Raw genomic sequence first — 24,110 nt, forward strand, 5'->3', positions numbered from 1 at the left:
GGAGAACGCTTCAAGCATTGACAACCTTACCTGCACAGGCTTGTGGGATATGCTTTACTCCACATTCACACAAGCCTGGGTAGACCTTGGCTGAATGGAAGCTCTGCAGCAGATATTTGTAGTGTTTTCTCTTTACCACTTCTTTGTTTATAAAATCCTGTGGTGGACCTTTGTTCCCAGAAACACCAACTGGTCATGTTCTGGGGTCACACCACTGTCCTTGGCTTTACTTCAACTTTCACAAAAGCCCCAGTCGGTTACAAATTGAGACTGAATTGAAATGAAATCTGTAATTCTACCATCTGCACCCTCTTGTTTCAACCAGCCAGAACCAGATGAGGGGAAAAAGAGGAGAAATCAATGCCAGAAATCTGATTCATAGATGAAAAATGTGGAAAAGGAGGCAAAACATTGGGAGCTGTTAACTGTATCAGAACTACACAGTCACACACATTTGGTTATTTTTACAAATCATGTGATCCAGAAGGCAAGATGCCTTTTTGCATATTCTATCTGTGTTTTTTACATGCTTAACATAGCACTCTAGCTGGCTGACATTCAGAGCATTTCTAAACTTGACAAACATGATCGGAGATGAAGTATCTAGCCATGACGTTCAAATATTGTTTCTCGCAAAGTTTCCTTAAACTTTTCCACATTTTGTCATGTGACAACTGCAAACCTAAATGCGTTTTATAGGAATTCTACCCATAGACTAACAGAAACAAGGCACATCAATGGGAAAATTAGAAAAGTGACATATGCATTTGCCTTCTCCCCTTCTAACAGGTTTTCTTACAGAATTGTTGTGTGTTTAGCTCCATCCAGCTTCCCGTTAACTCTGACCCGCTTCCCCATCACCTCTGACAAAACCTCACCACAGCATGATTCTACCATCCCTATGTTTGAATCATAGATTGAGCTATTTTAAACTTTGGGATATTGCTTTACAACCGAACCCTGCTTTAAACGTCTCCCCAGCTTCCTCCCTGACCTGTCTGCTGTGCTCCTTTGTGTTTTTGACGCCGATCGCTCGCTGATGTTCTCCAGCAAACCTCGGAGGCGTTCACTGACCAACTGGATTTATGCTGAGGTTATACTGCTTTGCTTATTAGGGAGCTCTGAAAACATCTGGCCACGCTGGATGTTTTAGGAGTATCAGCGTAAAAAGGGGGCTGAATGCATTCACACACCACACTTTTCAGATTGTTTGGTTATGCTTTGTGGAAAATGTTATTTAAAAGCCATGGATCCTTCTCCTTCCGGTTCATAATTATGCACGTCTTTGTGTTGGTTCTATCGAAAAAACAGTTCTGATAAAATACAGTGAAGTTTGCAGTTGCAGGCAGACAAAGTGTGAAAAGGTCCCAGGAATGAAAGCTGTTTTGCAAGGGAAATTTCTTGCATCACATCTGAATGCATCTGATGCATTCACTCTCCAGTAGAAAACTTTTATGACCGTCATTGTCTAAGCGACTGCGGCTCATCTTGCTATTGGAAAGTTGTGGGTTCGATTCCAGCTACCTGTCTCATGTCACTGTGTCCCCGGGTTAATACACATAACCCCAAGCTGCCCAGCGGTCTGTGTATCGGTGTTATGAATGTGTGAGAGTGTGATCTGGTGGATGGCGCTCTAGTGTGAAGTGCTTTGAATGGTCCGTATGACTAGGAAAGCACCATATAAACTCAGTCTTTTTACAATCTTACCAACATCTTCCTGGAAAACAACAAGACAAATGCAGCTTGATGGATTTGTATAAAATGCAAAAATAGGGAAGCTTTCTTTATATTACATTCTAAAAAGAAAAACAATTAATCTGCCTTTGGCGACTTAACTTTGCTCAGAATCTTTTAAATGCATTTCGTCTGATTCTCCCAAAGCTGTGGAGCTACAAGGCTGTAGCCGTAGATTATCCATTGACAGTCGTTTTACTGCACATAAATCTGCTAATTGCTCTTTTAGAAAGCAATGCTTTTAACTACTTTATAGACAAAGACGTTTTGGCCTCTTTAATTACATGTAGTATAAATCAGGAGCTACTTAGTCTTAGGACGTGCTTAATGTTGGAACAGCGCAGCATCAGTACTAATAATAATAGCAGTGGTCCAGCTGATGTTGAGACATATCAGTCTGTGTGGTGATGATTCCAGCGATCCCCCGTCTCAGCAGAGTGCCACCTTTTTCAGCTCTCCTCCCTCTAGCCTGGCTCTGAGCTGCGTTGTTTGCTGAACAGGATTTGGAAAACATGACGGCATGTGGGAACCGGGTAGGCATGTGCTCCTGAAGCGGGTGGAGGTCCATAGTGCCCTCAGGAAAGCCAAGCGGTGAAAGAAGAATCGGGAAAACGGTGAAGTAGTGGAGCTGGACTGCCTGAATAAGGAGTAAATGTTGACGAGAGATGAGGATGTGTTCAAGGGTAGAGAGAGGAAATGTCTTATTACGCGTAGGCTGTTGAGTACTAAAGCATGGCCCTTTATGTAAATCTATGTCAAGTTTCTGTTCTTTTTACACTAAAATGCCCTCATTACTACTTCCTTCACTGTTGGGCTAAAACACCCACTGCTCGCTCAGCTCAGTCTTTCCCAGGATCAATCCTCTGTGGAGGAAGTCGTGTTTCCAGCTGCGGCAACAGCGGCGTATTTAGATTCAAAAAACCAAAACCGTGAAAATACCTGAAGAAACGCCGTAGTTTCCTTCCCAAGCTCCACTGCCTTACAGTGTTTTACTGGGAGGCGAGGAGAGCCCATTAAAAACCGCCAAAGTGATGACTGATAGCGAGGATATGAAAACACTGGGCCGTGACGACACACACTCACTCACTCAGTCACAGCTGCTGTTTTCTGTGTGAAACAATAGGTCACCAAAGCTCATGTTGTCCAAACAGGGCTGAGTGGTGGGAGACACAGGGATATATGGGATAAAGTTCCAACAATAATCCCCAAAGGTGGTCCTCCGTCTCCTCAGACTTTGGATTTATTGTTTGACTTAGTTTTTACATTTAGTAGTAATAACCCAAAGGCTCTACATAAATAGAAAACATGTTATGCTTGTAATCACATGTTCAGAAAAGCATGCCTGTGAAGGAACTCCCTTATACATCATAGAAACTCATCATTCAGACCACAACATATTCCAGCACCATTTGTTTTAAGCGTCAAGTATCGCAAGATGGTAAATTATGTCAAGCGTCTGTAATCTGGGACAGTAACGGGGGTTCTTTGCAAAAGCAGCAAACAAAAACAATTTTGACTGCCCGCTGCAGTAAAATCACATTTAGGTTAGCGTAAAAATCCGTATTGTCACTTTAACATTTTGCCGACTGATGCCTGCAAATCTCCTCCAGATTTCTAGAGGCTCAGAAGGAGAGAGAATCTGCTAGCTGCCCCAGCATACTAGTACAAGAATGTTTTATATGCAAAGACAATGGACAGATTCTAAAACAGAACACATTTTTTTTATATTAGCATCAGCTATAGAAAAACCCATTCTCTCTTTTATTCACTTTATTTCATCAAATCATAGCTAATGGCAGCTTTAGGCGTGCCACCAGACAAACTGCCCTATTTCCATTGATAATTGTTCCCATTTAAAAAAAATCCAAATCAGTCCAGCACGGTCCAATCATACAGTCCGGTTCAGATCCAATAACATACAGTCTATTTCACTGTTTACAATACAGTCAAATACCGTTTATCATAAAGCTGCTAAAAATTATTAATATAAAGAAGCCAAGTCTAGTCACATCTTTGCAGCAATCAGATAAAGCTAATTAAATATGTTTCAACATCTTCTTTAGTCTGAATTATTGTTGCATGGAGGTTGACTTGGGACAGAACTTGGTTCTTTGGAAGGAAGTTGAAAGTAATCCTATTTAGTAGTATATCACAAATACGATAGTACTGGCAGTGGCTTGGGTGGATCCCAAACATTTGAAAGAATAGAATAGCAGCATTGCTGTGTTTAGCTTTCCTGGTATCTGCTGAAGTTGCTTTGGGTCTGTTCACTGGGTTATGAAGTGACTAAAACTGCAAAACTGCATAAAGCGTTAAATGAGCATCCCTTGCTGAACTCCTGGTCTATATCAGGCTGAATTACCTGCTGACACGCTGCTTCCTTTTGAACTTCCTCTTAGTTTATTTTTTTAAACCCCCACTTACTGATAATGAAAAATGGCTAAGTCCTCTTCCCTCAGTAACAATTTCACCACTGAAGTGTGGAGTAGCGCTTAGGTATGGTACGTTCGCTGATAAAAAATATATATGATTGGTGAGATTCCCACCTTTCTGTGATGGATCAGTATGGAGCGAAAACAGACTCAATGTAGGTGTGTGTCTGTAATAATAGAGTTGTAAGCTGTAAACCTGTTTGTGTGTAGCTTTGGGTACTTGTATGTGTAAAGCGTGATCTGTAAACCATAAAACACATTTTGTGTTTAACTTCTGCTCAAATCTGCTCAAAAGTTGTAAATTTTCAGATCCTATTAAACCCGTTGAGGACCTTTTCTCTGAACATTTCATCGCCTCTTCTGAGGGGATTGAATCCGATTGGTTTCATCTTTGATTTGTGTCATTTTTAAGACCCTGGGCTGTTTTCCAGCTTTGCATTTGACCTTAAAGGGGGGACAACAGTGAAAGCCGGGATGAGCATCAGGAGAGAGGTGAGTCAGCTCTAACAGGCTCCCTCCCTCCCAGCCGAGCCACTTGCCTCTTTGAGAGGCTGTAAAGATAAATTACAGGGTGTCTCGGTTAATTAAAGAGCACAAATGGAGCAGGCAGTGTTAGCTAATGTTATCAGGCTCAGCTTTGTTGTCCTGATGTTTCACCCTGTGTTCAGAGACATGGACCGAGACAAACTCCTGAAGTCACACCGAGCTCCTCAGCTTCTTCTCAAAAGCTGGGCTAAAACATGGAACTGCATGCAATGTGGAAATTAGAACTAGATCCTGTGTGTGTGATTTCTGCAGAGACGCTAACGGGCCTGCTGTTGTGTTGTTAAGATGGCTGCAGAGAGGAATTTCTGGGAGGATTGGTAACTTTCCAGGAGAGCTTAAACGCTGATGGAACCAGACTGCAGTCGTAGCCGGGCATCCATCATGTTCTCCTCCGTGTTCTACCCTCTCCTGTGTTTTTCTCACTCGGCTCTAATTAATATCTGCTCTCCTCCCTCAAGCCTTCTCATCTCTCTCTTAATCCAAGTGTTGGTTGTGGTCTCCTGGGGGAGAAGTCTGCTGCCCTGCCTAACACAACAACAACACCTGCTGTGCTGCTGCGCGCGTTTTTATGCCACCAGTCTCGTCCTCAGACCGGCTCCTTCCTCCTCCACCCTGCAACACAACTTCTTTTAGTTGACACTGTGCTGCTGACTGTGCCTTAACCATGGATGTCGCTAACTTATCTAATCTGATGCGGAAAACTCAAGCCACTATTTTAGAAAACGGCTTCCTGGGCAAACGGCTCGAAGAGCTGAGACACGTGAGTGCTGCACTTTGACTTCACGCTTCTGATGCTAAATTTGTCTCGTGTGCTTTTTTAAACAAGTGAAACCAGGGTGGGTCTTTTTTTTTTTTTGCACTTGGGTTGAGGCGAAAACACTTCCCCGCCACGTCTGGGCATGGCTCGATCTCACTTTTTTTTTTTTAGAAGTGGGAAGTTCAGTCGCTGGCCCGTCTTGAACGAGAACTTTAGAGGATCTAGAAACAGAAAACGGGTTTGTTTCTCGTCTTTCTGAGAATGGGAGGCATTCAGCGTTTGGCCTGTTGCTTTCAAGTACATCATAACTGTTGATGCATTTTACCTGGTGGACATTTGTTATTAGAATATTGAGCGACGCAGGCCAAGACATATCTATCTTTTTCAGCAGAGATGCTCCGATCAGAGATCTGTGGCCCATTTCGGTTCCGTTTCGCAGTGATGCATTTTATAATTTTAGGAAAGTTGATCATTAGGGTTACTATTTTCCAACAATTTTGAGCCCAGCCTAAGTGGCTTTATTTTTACCTGAAGGGACTGTGTAGTCATTAAACACCATTTAATGACTACACAATTTTTAGCCTGTGCATCGCTACTTCTTAAGAGTCGGCTAATATTTCTCTCTTGGACTCTCCTGTGTGTGTGCGCTGTCATGGCTTTATACGCTTATCAGTGCACACCCAGTTCTTTTTGGCCACTTGAACCTTTTCTTTCCTCTGACCAGTGTACATGTAAGTATGGCTGAATCAAGGCTTTGTTATCCAGCAGCATTGAGCTCACAGTGTACAAAGGGACCATGAGTTAAGAATCCAGGCCGATGGGCCTTTAGCGGGTAGTCTTAAATTGTTTGTTTGCCGTCAGAGAAAATATACTAGAATAATTTCACAATAAGAGCAACTTACGTTAACCTGTTAAAAGACGGCGTATGTGATTACAAAAAAAATTTGAGTGGAGGGAGATGCTCTAAATGAAGGATCCGAGAACAGATCGCAAATACTGGGAGATGATCCAGTGTATGTGCTAAAGAACCAATGACATTACTTAAATTTAACTGTTTTTTAAACATAGATTTGGTCTCATCAGAATTGCTAAATAAGTGAATTAGTTCGTGTTGGGCCTTTGAGTTTATCTTTGAATCTTTTAGGTAGTGACTTATGAACATTAAATGATTCAGTTTTAAAGAATCGGACCTAAAGTTTGAACCACTGAAGAACTAAAGAAGCTCTAATTTGGACCACACTGCTTTCCATTTACTTCTATCTGCTGTAATCCTGGTTCTATAGTCAATCTTTTCTTCTTCTGCTGGCTACTCTGTCAGCTTACCATGTTTTATGTGTCAAGCCTTTGAAATCTGTTTAGAGACACTTACTTAATGCAAGGCATAAACTGTAGATCACCATGTGAGTTCTGGTGGTGCACACCTAACAATAATGATATGTTGCAGTCAATAGTACATTTAGCCACAATAACCAATTCAGGATCCCTGTTTCTGTCTAGCTCGCTGGATACATTTATTAGAAAGCAACACCGTTTGTGTTATTTTCTTCTTTTTCACTACAAACCTCCTTGTCTTGTTTCAGGTGGTGGCGAGTGACGGGGTCCGGGCTATGATGGAGTCCGCCCTGACAGCCAGAGACCGGGTGGGCGTGCAGGATTTCGTCCTGCTGGAGAACTACACCAGCGAGGCGGCCTTCATAGAGAACCTGCGAAAACGCTTCAAGGAGAACCTGATCTATGTGAGTTTTCAGACATTTACAGTTTCTTTTTTTTTTTTTTTTTTTTTTTTTTTAGCAGGAGGTGGAATGAGCTCTCGCAGCAAAAATAAAATTTATTTCTTGGATATATATTTCTTGAATTGAAGTTTCTTGTGAAGCAGCGGTTTGTTAGCATGACTTTATCTGGGGAAAGAAGTCTAAACGATAACTATGGAGGGGATTGCTTCAAGTTAGACAGTCCATTACTACTTTTGAGACTCTTACTTTGAAGTAGGATATAAAGAAGTTCTTGAGTTGTGTCGGCTGAGTCGACCGCTAAAGGTAAGCGTGTGAAGCCGCCGCCACCTTTAAGCTGGCAGTCTTTTGGGCACGCTGCCTGGACAGAAATATGAGATGAGAATGATTAGGAAGGACTACAAGAACATTTTCTTCTTCCCAATCATTGAGTATCTATCTGCTTAAACTAAAGGACTATTTTCCAGTTTTAGAATCAAATCTAAAATGCATTTGGCTGTTTTTAGTTTCACTTGTACAACGCTTTACAGCAACACCCATTGGCAGTGTCAGACTTGTGATAAAAGGGCCTGTTGGTGTGTGTTCGTTCACCTCACAACTGACTATACCTAAACTCTATTGTTTTTATATTCAACATTTTTTGAAAGATTTTTGACCACTTCAGTTTAGATAAGGACAAAAAGCACAACATTAACCTTGAATTATTTTTTTCTAGACTGATTACAGATGATTTAAATCAGAGGCTGTGATTTGTTTAACCATTTATTTAAGAAAATAAGATACTCCAGTCATGGATTGTCTCTTTATTTAACTGAATGTCTTGTCAGATCCCTCATTTACAAACAGGTTTGCTGCCTATTTTCCAACATGCTCTTCTCAAAAGCTGCCATCAATAACCTTTGATCCACGGCTGCATGACCTTTCCGTGCCCTTTTCCTCAGACTTACATCGGTTCCGTGCTGGTGTCGGTAAACCCCTACAAAGACCTGGAGATCTACACCAAGAACCACATGGAGCGATACCGCGGTGTCAACTTCTACGAGGTCTCCCCACACATGTAAGTACACAGATCTGTCAGGAACGCAGCCACACCACCTGCAGATGTGTTACTCTGCACAGACTGCCCTACCTGCAGCAGAGAGCAGTCACTATGGCCCTGCAGATGTGGGGTGGGTTTACGGTGTATGTACTGAGACAGGTTTCTGTGAGCGCTGCTTTTTCCCCCTCCCTGCAACGTAACATGGATAAAAATGTTTAAAGTCGGTGGGGCTTTCTTTAAACTGTCCACCGAATCCACAGAAGTTGATCAAATCGCAGCGGGGAACAATAATTCATTGCTGGATTAGGTGCTGATTAGGGCTGAACAATTAATTGCATTTTCAATATAATCACGATTTAAAAAACCGCAATTTCCAAATCGCAGAGTCTGCAATTTTTAACTATGTAACAATTAGGGAATTAGACACGTCCATTAGGTGTTGGTAAAATGTTTAAAGTGGGTTTGCCTCCACATGGAAGGGAAGACAGTTGCAGCAGTGAGATAATCTAATTTTATTACTTGTTTTAGAGTTTATATAATCATACAGAGCATTAAGTACAGGTCAATCAGTTTAATATATAGAGTTGTTTGTTGGTTGCACTTTATGTTCAACAAGGATTGATGTCCAATTAAATTAAAAGTTTTTCTCTTGAACAATATTCTGATTAATAGAAACATTAAAAGTTCTTGTTTTAAATATTCCTTGTTTACAAACGTCTTTATTTAGAGGCCATTTTTGTTGCTTGTGGTTAATGCAGAGAAAAGTCAAAATTGCAATTTTGGTTGAAATATATTGTAGGCAGAACGCAATAATTTCTGCTCTGAGTTTAAATGCTGTGGGTCTTTTAGCACCTAATCTGCACAGCGAGGAAACAAATTGATTTGTTGTTTGTATATGTTTAAAAAGACATGATAAATTAAACTGGGAAAAAAATTGCATTAAATCGCAATATTAAGAAAAAAAAATCGCAATTAGATTATTTTCCAAAATCGTTCAGCCCTAGTGCTGATACTGGTCCAAACCCCGACTACATCAGCCGTGGTGGACAATGTGTTTTGCTGTCGATATATCATTTGTTTTTCCTGTGACATAACCGTGTCAAATAGTGTCACAATGCTCAGACACATTTAAATATTAGCTTTGTGCGCTCTTCTCACAGCCAGTCAGCTACGTAGCGCTCACAATGACCGACTGTCCTTTTCTCTATTAGTCACACTGTCAGCATGCAAAGCGTCATCTGCTGCAGGCTGTTTGTTTGACAGGTTGCCACAGGAATGGTGAGGGAATTCCCTCTAAATCCTCCCAGGAGCAGAGGGCCCGCTGTGAAACAATCCAGCACGTTATAAAGAGTCCGAGCGGTTCCACTGAAACCATCCGCGAGCTTTGGCCCTTACGTGGTCTGCACGCGAGCGTGTGGCTGAATGTTTGCTCTCCCTGAGAGTGGAAAGAGGGATGTGCTTGAGCAAAGAGGAGAGGTTAGAAGGACGGGGGGGGGGGGTGCTGGAAAGAAAAGTAAGCAAATGTTGGTACCAGGCGGGAGGTTTCCTCCCTGGAGAGGGAATTCCTCTGACCCGAACATGACCCCTGCTCAGCCTGTAGTGTCGACCACAAAGCGGACCGTTACAATCGCAGCAGCGTTCAAGCTGCTTTCTATCTTTCGCCAATTAGTCTGCTGTCAGAAATGTGTCAAAACACGCTGAAGCAACAAAGCCAGGAAGATAGCGACCCAGGGCGGATGAGTGATGGAGCAACTAGAACAAGCTGGGAGTCATGCTGCTACTCCAACTCTGTCGGCCTATCAAATGACACGTTCCAAAGATGAATTTTCCCTAAGTCCATATTTTCTTTACCACTTTATCATTCGGTGATTGGCACGCATGCTCTCTCTGTGGACGCGTCCTGTTTTTCTAAATCTTTGCTTGTTTTTGTTACTGATTTGGTAGTCATGGACAAGTCCCTGTTCAAAGAATGGATTATTGGGGCCAAAATGTCCCCACTTGCCTGGGAATGACTTGGGATAACCCAAAATGAGCAGGAGAGCAGAATGTTTTCCCTCCAGCCAGTCGGTCTTGGATGAGGACGGACTGGCAGAACTGTATCGGTTCGGGCCAGAGAGGCTTCACGGAGAGCTTTGTGAACTTCTGGTTGCTGGTTTTCTTTTCTGGTCTGAGCAGCCACTAATTATTCATATTTGGAAAAGAGGTGACATCCCACTGTGTGGGTGAAAAGTCAGCTCTTTTGTAAGCAAGGTTTTACTCCCTTAAACAAAGCGAACACAAGTGGGAGATGGCGTTTTTCAACCTTTGCATATTTAAATTTTAGGATTAGTTCGGTTAGTACTAACTGTGTCCGTGTGTGTTATCCAGTGCCGTGGCTCTCCGTCCAGCTTCTTAGGGCCCACCCTCCTTCATGCTTCAGACGTTTCTCTGCTCCACCACACCTGATGCTGAACATAGCGGTCTTTGAGCATTTTTCAATATGCTTAACTAAATAATACAGATTACAAGCTTTTCAACATCAGCTTGAACACTGTTTTAGACTTGCTAAGTTAAAGGGTCTTTTTAAACTGTCCTTGGATAAACTACTGTATTTTTCAGACTGTAAGGCATACTTAAAATCCTTAAATTTTCAAAACAATTGATTATGCGGCTTATAATCCAGTGTGCCTTATATATGATTACCGTTGTGCTTACTGACCAATTTAATGTGGTACAATGCGCTCAAGAATCTGGTAAAATGTGTAAGTACGGCTTTGGTTAGCAACAAAGCCGCTCCACTCAGTGGATATTCAGAGCATTACGGTACACTGTGTCACTACCTGTCTACAAGACTGCCTGACTGTAATTCAGTATAAAAGTGAAGTTTATTTTGGCCTTATATTAGAAACAGGGCAGTGTAATCCAACTACTCTGTCCTCCTGACAGACACGGATAGCTCTCCCTCTCAGAAGAGAGCTGTGTACGTGGAGGGGCGGAGTGATATTACACACTTTCCGAAGAATATTTAATGCGCTTTATAATCCGGTGGGGCTTATTGTCCAAAAATGCGGTACTGCATTTCCTTGTCTCTTAAGACATGGATGTTCAAATCTCCTGACCGCTTGTCCTTCTCCGCTCCTGCAGCTATGCGGTGTCAGACAACGCGTACCGCTCCATGAGGACGGAGAGGAAGGATCAGTGCATCCTGATCTCAGGGGAGAGCGGCGCTGGGAAGACGGAGGCGTCCAAGAAGATCCTGCAGTACTACGCCGTCACCTGTCCAGCCAGCGAACACGTGCAGACCATCAAGGACCGTCTGCTGCAGTCCAACCCGGTGCTGGAGGTGAGAAACCGCAGAGTTTATCCAACGAGAGATTAGTTCTCAGAGAAATCTCTATCTGTATGTGTCACCTATGTCAGTAAGTTTCTAAACAAGCCCCTATGGATTTCTTTCACTCCCTTTTTCACTCTCATCGCTCTTCTTTATTCACCTCGTGTCTTTATCGCCTTTCTTCATCTCCTCTACCTTGTTATCTCTATTCCATAATCCATCACTTATCACTCCTCTCCTCTCTCTCCTCTCCTTATCTACCGTCTTCCTCCACTCCCAGGCCTTTGGTAATGCCAAGACGTTGCGTAACGACAACTCCAGCCGCTTTGGCAAGTACATGGACATTCAGTTCGACTTCAAGGTGAGTAGCAGTCTCCAAAATCCTTGAAACTTTAGATGGTAATTGAAGATATACTCCTGAAAGGATTAAGGAAAACGATTAACTTAACGCATTTAATGAACACATCTCCCCTTTGTTTATGAGTCTGCATTTCATGGACTACAAAATCCCCCTGCAACCTGCATGTTTTATTACACCTCAGTACCCCAGCCTTACCCAATCCTCCTCTTCCTCCTTCTCCTCGTCTTCTTTCCTCCCCCGTCCCCGGCCGCCGTCCCGTCGACAGGGCGCTCCCGTCGGTGGCCACATCATCAACTACCTGCTGGAGAAGTCCCGAGTGGTCCACCAGAACCACGGAGAGAGAAACTTCCACATTTTCTACCAGATAATCGAAGGAGGAGAGGAGGACCTGTTGAGGCGCCTCGGCCTGGAGAGAAACTCTCAGCAGTACCAGTACCTGGTCAAGGTGAGGGTGGAACAACTCCATACTGCGGCTCATTGCAGGATGTGCTCATAGAGAGGCTTTAAAAATATGTTTTTTTTCCCCATTGTGTTACATTATAGCTTAAAAATGTATGTTTAAGACACTTTGAAACAGCGTGGTGGTAGCTTCATGCTGTGGCGACATTTTTCTTCGGCAGGGACAAGGAGGTGGGCAGAGTCGATGGCTGTAGCCCCACACGGGGCAGTCCTAGAAGAAAACCATTTAAATGCTGCAAAAACTTAAAACTGAGCTCGAGGGTCATGTACTAGTAGAACAAAAACACTTGTGATCAGCCAGTTCTGTTAGAACGGCCTAGTCAAAGTTCAAACATGACTCTAATTGAGAATATTTTCCTTCCAGTCTGAATAAGCTTGAGCAACTGTATATAGCATATATGAATGAGCAACAATTTCCTACACCTAGCTGTACAAAGCAGGTAAAGATGTAACCCAAAAGACTCACATTAGTTTCAGAGGAAGGTGATTCTACAAAGTATTATAAGCTGAAAAAAAGCATGCCTCACATTTCAGATTTACATTTGTAAATAATATTTTTTTCACTTTATAACTGTGCACTTCTTTGTGCCTGTATATCATATAAAATGCTGATGTAATGCATTTAAGTTGGTGGTTACAGAATGGCAAAATGTGAAAAAGTAAAAGGCCGAATCTTTTTTTTTTATGAATCCGGTTTAGCATTACTATCTATAATCCACTGGAGCAAAATGTCTTTCAGCGTCACTTTCTTTCCCCAACCCCCCTGAAGCTTCTGGTCTGTACTGAACATCGGTGTCCCCCGTGGGGGTGAAAGTTAATAGGCTCTGAGCGAGGAATGCTCAGTGCAGTGGGAAGGGCTTTCCTCAGAGGACAAATCTTCCTTAGGGGACTTTCTGATCACGCCCTTTCACACCAACCCTCTCCATCACCTAAGCAAAAGCAACTTCTATCTGTGTTTGGCTCAGTAGGTGTTTACATTGTCAACATGCAGGTCTTTAGCTGGAAACCGTCACCTGCTCTGAGAACTTCTCCCTTACACGTTAGCCAGATTGTCTGAAAGGTCCAAGCTTTGCTCCATTGCCTCATGTGTTCTCCACATTTTAGCTTTGTTTCTCTGATGTGTCCCACAGGGCAACTGTCCCAAAGTGAGCTCCATCAACGATCGCAGTGACTGGAAGGTGGTGAGAAAAGCCCTGGCTGTCATTGGCTTCAATGACGATGAGGTGGAGGTGAGGAACAAACAACACTATTATGGTAAAAACAAAGTCCTTTGGCTTTATGTGTCACAACACAAGCTATAATCTGGTCCTTAGTGGGTATTACATTTCAGTATACGCAACCTCAGATCAGCCACAACCCACGACATAATAACAAAAGCTGAACCAAAGTTCTGAGGCATTGCTTATCTCGGTTTTTAATGTTATTGTAGTTTTTAAAGTTGCATTAGCCTTGCTTTGATTCCTCTTAAGGACCAGATCACATGTAGTTTTTAAACAAATAGAGGAACTGAAAGAAGTTCTTGTTACCTTTTTATTTAACCTCTTCCTTGTTTATTTGTGTTGGGACTGTGGGTAGTGTGGGAATATTAACTGTTAGCTATTCCTGTGAAGACGAGCCTTTTCCTTTAACTACAGCTCAATTGAAATACAAACTGCTTAAACTGGAGAGGTCACATTGAATGTAAAGGGGACGTATCATGCTTTTAAGTTGATCTTTTTCACAGGGAAATCATTCAGTTGTGGTCTATATAACACAGAATGTTATGGTCTGAATTCCTCGTTAATTTAGCTCAGCTCCTCTCAGAACAACTTGTTTTGATGCCGTCTCTTTAAATGCAAAGGAGGCATTACACACCCCGCCCCCCTCCAAGTTGCAGAGCATTTCCACCTAGCCACCTTTAGCTTCGGCATCCTTCTTGGACTACAAATTAGCAGCAAAAAATAAAAATTGCAGATTTGTGTGTTTAGCAGTTCCACAGCAAATGTTGTGATGTAATGGTTCTAAAAACATAATAGAGAAAAGAGAAAACCGAACAGCTTGAAAATTATGACAGACTAAATTAAACTTCTCTGCACTCCTAGAGACTCCAAATACACCATCAAATGTATTTAAGGGCTAAAAAAGTAGATTTTGCATGATATGTCCCTTTTAACATTCCTTTTTATGCTGTTGATCCATTTATTTTATTTCCAATCCCTAAATTTCTTTATCCTCTGTGTTTTCATTTTTTACCCAGTTTGGTTACTTCTTTTAAATGAAGAATACCTTAAATTGGACTTTTCTAAACTCTGATTTCAGACAATCAAAAAAGCCCAATGAAAGCACAATAAAAGGAAAATTCAAGCATTTTCTTAGAACAAATGAATTAAATCCAATTTATATGTGCCACACTGATTCATTCAGTGTTCTATCTCATTTTTTGTTTTTGGTCACCTGAGATTGTAGAATCTCATCCTACGTTTGGGGAAAGGTGGGAATTTGTTTTTGTCAACTTTTGTTCTTGAAAGAGCTTTTAATAAAACTGTTTTAAGCAAAAGGGGGAAAATTAACCCAGAAGAAGTTTTAGGGGCTCTTGTTATCCCTGAGGCTGTTTTTGTCTCTCTGCGGACGTCTGTCAGACAGAACGGTGTGTGTGTAGCTGTTATGTAGTTAGAAGTTACTTTTGCTCAGCGTGGGAGTCTTCCTACATGTTGATGAGTCTGGGCTTGCTTCCAAAGCTCCTTTTGGAGCTGCCGCCGCTCAGAGGGCGAGCAGCAGGTGTGAGAGTGTGCGGGTTGCTACATACCCGGCCCGCTCCGATCTTTGTCCAGTTTTTAATCAAAGCGAGGCTTATCACTTCAGCTGCTCGTAAAGATAGCTCCAATCTTATTGCGCCGGCGCCTTTTATCCCCTCACCTTTGTTCCCTTCGTGTCCTCCTGCTGCTCAGCTTTTTCACTGCGTCCTTCTTAACCTTTTTTTTCTGTGCAGGAGTTGCTGAACATCATCGCCAGCGTGCTTCACCTGGGTAACGTGCAGTACAAAGAGGAAGAAGGCTACGCCTACATCACGTCGGACACACAAATTAAATACCTGGCCAGGGTAAGACTGAAGCTGGTTCATGTGCATTCCAGATCAAATAATAACAATAACAACATTTCCTTTTGAGGAAATGAAAAGAAACCAGACACAATAAGACACCATGCAGATATGACTCTGACTTTAAAGGCTTTAGAGACTGTGATGTTCTCAAAATCACAGTTTAGCATTATCAGACCCACTGATAGCTTTGTTCTGGTCTTTTACTGACTGGATGGGTTGTTAGGTTTTCCTGTACGTTTAAATGCTTTATTTCTACAGTGGAATCAAGTGTCTCAATGACAGAAGTTTTAATAAAAATTCAAAATGTCTTTTTTTTCAGATTATCAATACAAATATGTATTGTTTTTGTGAATAACTATTTTCAAAATACTTTGCAATTTGGCTAAATATGAATATGAATAATCGCCCACAAAAACACTGACAAAAGCACTTTATTTAACTAAATGCTATCCAAATGAACCGTTAACAGGTCCATCAGTGCTATAATATTAGGGACCTAACAATACCAAATTCTTAGATGAAAAAAAACCTCACATGCTCTCAGAGGGTGAAAAAATAAGACGCTGTATGTCATCAGTAATGTAGTTCTGTCTAATAATGATCTGGACACTGCCTTGTCTGCATCTGTAGCGCTTTGCTGAAGTGAGGTGTTTTCTGACAAGTTTGGTTTTTAGCTGCCAGATCTCCCCCTTTCAAATCTATCACCTCGTCACAAACACTTTCGATTTGTCTAGGCAGTCAAAACATCTCATTAGATGTTTAAATTTTTCTCTGTGACTAATATGTTTTGATTCCCTTCAGGCCAATTCAGATCAGTTTATTTATTTTTCTCCAATTCACAATTAGTCACACCGTATTTTTCGGACTATAACATGCACCGGATTTTAAGGCACACCAGTGGCGGCTGGCCCATAGGGGGCGCTCGGGTGCTCCCCTCCCTAGATGTAGAGGGGAAAAGTCAAAATATATAGAGATTTTAAACGTATTATCATTGTCAGTTCCTACATAGTATGTGGCTACATGTAATATGAATTATTAAAACACTTCTACCAATTGACTCTCATTTAACAGTGCATTTCCACCAACAGAACGTATCATTTCTCTTCTTCTACACTTTTGGGGCTACCATTCAAAGCGCCCAAAAGTGTAGCAAAATAACCAATTGTATAATGTTGTTAGGGAAAATTTATAAATATTTGGCCAATCAGCATCGCCAAAATGAATGGTTTTGGGGCTCCTGGAGTCTTTGCCCCCGCTACACAGTAATATAGGTGTATGGCAAGCCGGTTTAACATAAATTGGTGATGTAGCTAGTATTCAGTCAGGCAGTGACGTAGAGATTATGGCGACCATGACAGAGAGAGAGAGACACACACATTTTGTCATGTGGTGAGTGAGTTTGAATGTTGGGCTATTATTTCTGAAGAGAGTTAAAGGATTGTGGACGATACTGTGAACATTGTATCATGCACATAATTTTGTCAGTTGATGATTTTTTTCATATTTTGAAATTCTGTTCTGTTTCAGTTCTGTTGTGAAACCCATTGTGTCATTGTGAAACTGTTTGGCTGAAGATAATGGCAGTACAGTATGGTGCATGCCATTATCTATGGTGACAAATTGTGAATTTGAGTGTTGTATTTAATACTGTTCCTTTCCAAAATAAGACCTAAAATAGGTGTGAATGGTTGAATGTATCTGTAAGCTGCTGATTCTGAGAAGGGAATTAAATGCTTATTGTGGAATCGTAGTAATTTTCCCACTTTTAATTTGAATGCATGTACTTGGTTAGGCAGGGAAATCTATTGGCCAGCCCCACCAAGATTTCTTTTCACCGGCCGCCACTGAGGCACACTATCAATTTTTGAGAAAAATTAAGGCTTTTAAGTGTGCCATATAGTCCAAAAGATGCTGTATTAAGGTACTTTACAAGACAAGCTGGTCACATTTATACCCGCTTATATGAAAATGTATATTCAATCCAAGCGTATAAACTTGACTCAGATTCAATTGCATAGAGTCAACGTATATTGTAATTATAATATGTTTGATCATGTAAGCAGATTTGCTGCTTACATGATTTGCTCTTACACCAGCCACATATTTATTTCTCCATTATTGTCTGTATTTTTGCCTGTAAATGTTTTCCTCACTGCCACAGATGCTGTCACGTTATATCCTCTCTTCTCCTGTTGACTCCTAATGTGAAAAAAAACCACACATCTGCAGAAAAGCAGACAGATGTTGAGACTTTCTCTGTTGTGCTGTCCTTACTGACCACAGCCATAATAAACGGGCAGCGGCGAGTCTGCTCCAGCTGCTGACAGGCAGGACGTCTGTCTGCTTACTGGAGGAGGTGGATTTATGGCTGGCGGGACTGTTGGCGTGTTTGTGCACTAATGTCGTTGTGCTTTTCCAGTTGTTAGGTGTGAATGGGACGGTGCTGACAGAGGCCCTCACACACAAGAAGATAATTGCCAAGGGAGAGGAGGTAGGCTTGGAGACACGCTGTCATTATGTGATAAGCACTTGTAGGCAAAGCTTTCCTGTAATGTGTAATGTCTGCTTTGGTTTGAAGTAATAATATTGCTACATGTGTGAGTGTCCCAGCTCAGCTTTGAGGAGTCCTGATGCACACTGTGTGTTTGTCCAGCTCGTGAGCCCTCTGAACCTGGAGCAGTCGTCGTCCGCTCGAGATGCTCTGTCCAAGGCGGTGTACGGACGCACCTTCACCTGGCTGGTTAACAAGATCAATGCATCGCTGGCGTACACGGTACACACGCTCTGAAATCTAACCACAGCATGCTGCTGAGAGGACCGTCTCTATTCTGTGGCCGGACAGCTCCGCCTTGTGGCCAAAACCCAGCTGTGCTGAAAGGAGAGTGACTGCTTTTACAATGATCATTAAAAGCCAGATTGCACGAATGCCGTTGATCATAATACAGTCTGAGTCGCATGGATCGTCTGAGTTTTGATGCCAAAGATGAGTTTTTAATCTGTGTCGTTAACAGGATGAATCTCACAAGGATGCCTCAGTTATTGGCCTGCTGGACATCTATGGCTTTGAGGTCTTCCAGCACAACAGGTACAGATCGTCTCTGAAACAGACATGGCAAGCGTTGTGGACACAAATCCAGTTTTCTTTGTTTGAGCATGATGTTCAGCTGAGTATGTTCATAGTTTATCTATTAAGGGCTACTCTAATATAAAAGCAGGTTCACTTGCCTTCCTTACTACATTTTTTTGTCATCTTACAACCACAAAATCCACGGTCTCCTATTGAGGTCTGATGTGATAGACAAGTTTATTTATTTATAGACTAACACAAAGTTGTGCATAATGGTGCAGCGTGAGGAAAAAGATGCTGTCACCACCGTGTATCTTCAGGGTTTCCCTCCTGCTGGAGCAAAAACCTGCATACTTTCTTCATGCCACTCTTTCAGAGAGGCCAAATCTGTGGAGTGCAGGACTTATAGTTGTTCTGTTGACAAAGTTGCCCACATGAGCTGTGGATCTCTGCTGCTCCTCCAGAGTTACCATAGATCCCCTGGCTGCTTCTCTGAGTAATGCTCTCCTTGGCCGACCTGTCGTTTAGATTGACAGACAAGCCTTTTTCAGTTGTCCTGGTTTTTCATTTTCAGATAGAACAGAGATGAAAGAAGCCCAGATTGGAATATTGTTGTATAAAGTATTACAGCTTTAAACGTCTTCACAGCTTTGTTCCTTGGTATTTATCTGTGGTTGTAGAATGACAAAATGTGCAAGACTCTGATGGTTCTGACTCTAGCAGTCCTGGATTATTTTCTTTGCGTGGAGGGCGTCTCTGGCCCTGACACCCAGCGTAACATCGATGCTCTTCGTGTCGTTTGTTCAATCAGAGCGGCTAATCCTCCTGGTTTTCTGTGTCCTGCAGCTTCGAGCAGTTCTGCATCAACTACTGTAACGAGAAGCTGCAGCAGCTCTTCATCGAGCTCACCCTGAAGTCAGAGCAGGAGGAGTACGAAGCCGAAGGCATCACGGTCAGTCACACTCACACACTCTGCTCGTTCCACAGAGTAACGTGACTCTGTGAGTCAGCGGATCATCGCGTTGATCTGTGGAATCGGCCTGGGCGGTATTTCCAGTAGGAAGAGGCTCTTCGCCTTCTTTCATCACCTTTTTCCTTTGCTCAGACAGGGTTGGCCCTCTGCATAGTGCTCCTGATGGGATCGTTGTTGTAAGGACCCTGTATTGAGTGCACCTGTCTTTAGAGAGAATCTGGCCCATGAATAATTAAATTCCCACATTCAGGACTCTTAGTTACTCCATGGTCAGGTGAAGCCTCATAAGGAGGCGTCACATCAGAACAGGTTTGCACTGAAAGCTGATTCCAGATCCCAGTGTTGATTCTGCTCATTTTCCTTCTCTCTTTTGGCCTTTGGGGTTTATTGCGCTTTTATTGTGTTGTTTTCAGGGAGAACAAGGACCTCTTGTTATCAGTCTAATGTAAATGTGTTCAGAGCAAACATGTTGGGGGAGACTCTTGGCTTTGGGTCTCAAAGAGGCCATTATGATGCGTCATGAAAGCCGTGGGCTGCTCCCGCTGTCGTCTCTGTGGAAATGATGTGACTCTCAAAGCTAACATGGGCTAACGCTGTCTGTGGAGCGTGTGGGTCCACATACAAGTAGGTGAGGGGGTGTGTCCGTGTGCCAGGATTCCTGGCATTCTCTGAATGATTTAAATTGGAGTTATGAGCAGCTGCTTCAGCGGTCCTGCTTTATAGGAGCCGTTTTAAACCGGCGTTCGCCCTTTTGCCGTCGTCCAAGTTTTTTTTTTCTGTCTGATCCAACCTCTCTGTGACCTTTCCAACAATCGGTTCATTTTTGGCCAGCTCTTTTTCACAGAACCATTGGTGTGTGTTTGCAGTGGGAGCCAGTCCAGTATTTCAACAACAAGATCATCTGTGACCTGGTGGAGGAGAAGTTTAAAGGCATCATCTCCATCCTGGTGAGGAGCCGCAGCCAAACACCTAAACCAACCTCTGCCCTTACCCAGCAGAAAGTCTCAGCACTGCACGCTTAAAGCTTTTACCTCAACAAATGAGGTAAAAGCTGACCTTAGGGCCTCTGTAATGCTCAATCCTATGGTTGACATGGTGGGAGTTATATGAGGAATTAAAAAGAAGCATTACTTATGTTTGTACCAATTCTGCCAAGGTCTGCTGCAGGGCTTTATCAAGTTGCAAGATTTCAGGCACATTTTATCAGAACAGCAAATTTATAACAGGGATTGGTTTTTAAATCACCCTCGGTTGAGATTCTAAGTGTCTAATTTTTTTTCAGTCATTCTTGACAAAAATTTCAAAACAAGGACTGTCAGGGACCGCCACCGCCGTGCTCGGCATTTGATTAAAAAGTTAATCTTAGCTTTGCTAAACATACAGCGCTCTCCTACTTTATCCTGACCATAAAACTCATTAGAAACCACGTGTTGGCAGCTCCAGTTGAGACCCGAAGCAGATTAGAGGAACTCCACGATAAATGCAAACTGCCCACCAAAACCAGGCTTTAAAAATCATTTTAGTTGTATGCTGTATAATCGGTTCACCCTGGAAAAAAACACTTTAAATCAATTAAGGTTGGGCAATATAACAAAAATGCCCAGCACCTGCAGGAGGAGATGAATACTCTGCTAGTTTCAAAAGGCCTTCCTCGTGCAGGTATAAGGTCCAAAGTACAGCTTTATTTATTAGTTTATTCTGTTTAGCTGTTCAAATATCTCTGCTGGACTTTTAATGCCTTCTGCTTGCATCTTAGGCAACACACCTGAGACAGTGCGTTCAATGCACAGCCGAAAAAACCCAAAGCTTTACACGCCGCAGACACAGCATGTGGTTTTAATCTTGATATTTAAATAATAATAACATATTATAACTAAATTCTACCAAGGTAATCTTTGCAGTCTATACTCACACCATTGCGGCAAGATGAAGTTAAATCATGAAGCTGAAGGAAAAGGAACAAAGCACAGCTAATGTGTCGGAGCGAGAGCGTAGAACTGCAGTGCATAGAATGTGCCCTACGGACGATCCCATGATCTCTCTGCTCTGTCAGATTGTGTAAACATTCTATTTCTACCGGATGTATTTCATTTCACTCACGCCTAAATTAAACCATTAAAAGCCCAGATCAATGTAACTTTCATGCTGATGTTGAGTGCGTGTAAACTTCCTCACATCTTTATTTGTAACCTTGAGAATGCTGAATTCTGGCTCCTTATAGAAGGTCCAGACTTGGAAAACAGCTAACCATGAGTTACGGGACATTAAATGTTAGCTAAGGTCCTAACGCTGTCCTGTCGTCACAGGACGAGGAGTGTCTGAGACCCGGAGATGCCAGTGATGTCACCTTCCTGCAGAAGCTGGAGGACACCCTGGGGGGACATCCACACTTTGTCACGTCAGTTTGATGCTCAATCAACCTCACTTTGGTCTCCGATGATAAAGCTTTGTGCTTCTGGGTTGCATCAGAATCTGAAAGGCTGAAGAGGTGTCCTTTTGGCTGATAGTTGTTGCTCTGTGTGTCCCTTCAGTCACAAGCTGGCCGATGGAAAGACCAGGAAGGTGATGGGCCGAGAAGAATTCAGACTGCTGCACTACGCCGGAGAGGTCAACTACAACGTTAACGGTGTGTAGATATGTGCAACTATCCATCCGTTTGCACCCATGTTGCTTCAGTTCTTACACGGACCTTTAATTCCTCATGATGCCCTCTATTTTGTGAAGTGCACCAGTCCCTCCTGCAGCAAAACACCCCCAGGTCTTTGTGCCTATCTGAATTTGCAGATTGTATTCTAAGTCCTCCTCTCTGAGTGGCCTTTCAGAACAAGACTTGTTTCAGAGCGCAGGAGCTCTCTTATCTGTCTAGCCGGTGTCTTCACAAGGTCTTTGGCTTTGTTCTGGGGATGACACTCACATTTCACACCAAAACACCTTCATGGCTGGGACACAGAACCATCTCCTCCTTAAACAGTGTTTTCCCGTGGTGTTTCTAGTGTTTGTATATGATTGTTGGAACAGATGAACCTTCAGGAATCTGGAAACGATGAACCAGACTTCCTGACGCCCACAATTTTCTCCCTATTTCTGCGGTCAGAGGGAAGCGGTGTGTTTGAGGTGTTGCCTTAAAACATACCCACAGGTGTGCCTCTCTGTTTGACTTACTTGTCATGACATCGTCATCTGGGCTCTCCCAAATGGTTTAAAGACATCGTAATCTTAGTGTAAACTTGTGAATTTGAAGAAGGCAGAGAAAAAAGAACAAGCTCTCACATGTTATTCTGGCATTTAGCAAGCAGATACTTTTTTTTAGGTAACCCCAATTGCCCTAAAACAGGAACATTTCATCTGATTTACTGTATACATACTTAAAATATAAAGGGGGAAAAATAGCCAGACCCTCATTAACCATATTTATGTTTTTAAAAGGTTTAGCCTCAAACCACAATGTCTCTTTCGCAACTCTAGAACAGGGACACGTGTCAAATAGCAATGAAGTTAAGTCTGGAACAAATGTGTCCTTTCTCAACAAACATATGTTGTCATGTACTGTTTAGGGTGGTAAATAATAATCTATTTGACAGCAGCAGTTATTTTTTAAAATACCTAAGACCTAATGGAGAAGGCTCGATTTCTTTTCACATTCTTTAAAATGATCTTACAAATAAAACCTCTAATAACTGATCAGTCTGGATTGTGGCCGGATCATACGGCTGGGAAACATCCCACAGATCATGTGAATATATTTTAGAAAGCCTAATTTAACTCTCTCTGACTCAGTTTGTAATGGGATCAATTGAAATGCTCCAACTGAAATCAGGAGCTTTTAAGAAGAAAAAAAAAAGGAAAAGCAGAAATGAAGAGGCCGATACAGGAAATATTTAGTCATATATTAACTGTCATCAGAATTTAAGAGGAAGCCAAAAGCAAATGACTTAGGACAAAATCTTGAATCCCCCGCCAATGTTTAGAACTAAAAATGAACAGGAAATGTGAGGAACTACTTGTATTTTAATGTAAATTAATGATGAAAGCTTCTATGCAGCTGAAGCTGTGTAAATAAATGTTGGATAGACTTCTCAATGACGCCGGGCAGTTTAGAGGATGGGTTCAGTGTTCAGAAGCAGCAAACCCCATCAGCATCTGACTGCACAGTGGTACCTCCTGCCGAGAGAAAGAGAGAGATCTGTTGCTTCATGGTCAGAGGAATGAAAGTTTGCCTTTTCTCATTCAGGATTTCTGGACAAAAACAACGACCTCCTCTTCAGGAATTTAAAAGAGGTGAGATACAGTTTGACTCGAAGAACGACGCCTTTCACTGCAGCTTTTTACAGGTCAGCGTGTGTTTGTGTCTTCAGGTTATGTGCATGTCCGAGAACAAGATCCTGACGCAGTGTTTCGACCGAGACGAGCTGAGCGACAAGAAACGTCCCGACACGGTGAGCTGTCCTCCACCCCGTGTTTGTCTCCACTCTTAAAAAACCCGCTCCGCGCTTTTCACAGCATAGTTTCCCACAGCGCAATAAACAGCGCCGTTGTTTATCTGTCCCATGCTGAGTGGGCTGTCTGATGGGGATTCTCTGCAGCTGCCCTCTCACTGAGGAATGCCCAACACACACACACACA

At 42.4% G+C, this 24,110-nt stretch overlaps 1 protein-coding gene across 7 annotated transcripts in view; it reads left to right on the forward strand.

Moving 5' to 3' along the window:
• The window catches only part of LOC105926760 (unconventional myosin-Ic), a 66,405-nt gene that overhangs the window by 31,701 nt on the left and 10,594 nt on the right, over positions 1–24,110 (forward strand). For all 7 annotated transcript variants that reach the window (XM_036149512.1, XM_036149515.1, XM_036149518.1 and 4 more), the window contains exons 2-17: positions 7,050–7,205; positions 8,141–8,256; positions 11,362–11,560; positions 11,829–11,909; positions 12,175–12,354; positions 13,499–13,597; positions 15,337–15,447; positions 17,867–17,938; positions 18,101–18,220; positions 18,459–18,532; positions 19,361–19,466; positions 20,354–20,434; positions 21,794–21,885; positions 22,019–22,113; positions 23,719–23,765; positions 23,843–23,923. In XM_036149512.1, coding sequence (XP_036005405.1) covers positions 7,050–7,205; positions 8,141–8,256; positions 11,362–11,560; positions 11,829–11,909; positions 12,175–12,354; positions 13,499–13,597; positions 15,337–15,447; positions 17,867–17,938; positions 18,101–18,220; positions 18,459–18,532; positions 19,361–19,466; positions 20,354–20,434; positions 21,794–21,885; positions 22,019–22,113; positions 23,719–23,765; positions 23,843–23,923 — 1,710 coding nt within the window. The remainder of the gene's footprint in view (positions 1–7,049; positions 7,206–8,140; positions 8,257–11,361; positions 11,561–11,828; positions 11,910–12,174; positions 12,355–13,498; positions 13,598–15,336; positions 15,448–17,866; positions 17,939–18,100; positions 18,221–18,458; positions 18,533–19,360; positions 19,467–20,353; positions 20,435–21,793; positions 21,886–22,018; positions 22,114–23,718; positions 23,766–23,842; positions 23,924–24,110) is intronic.

The sequence above is a fragment of the Fundulus heteroclitus genome, chromosome 18 (genome assembly GCF_011125445.2).
Source record: "Fundulus heteroclitus isolate FHET01 chromosome 18, MU-UCD_Fhet_4.1, whole genome shotgun sequence".
Taxonomy (NCBI): Eukaryota; Metazoa; Chordata; class Actinopteri; order Cyprinodontiformes; family Fundulidae; genus Fundulus; species Fundulus heteroclitus.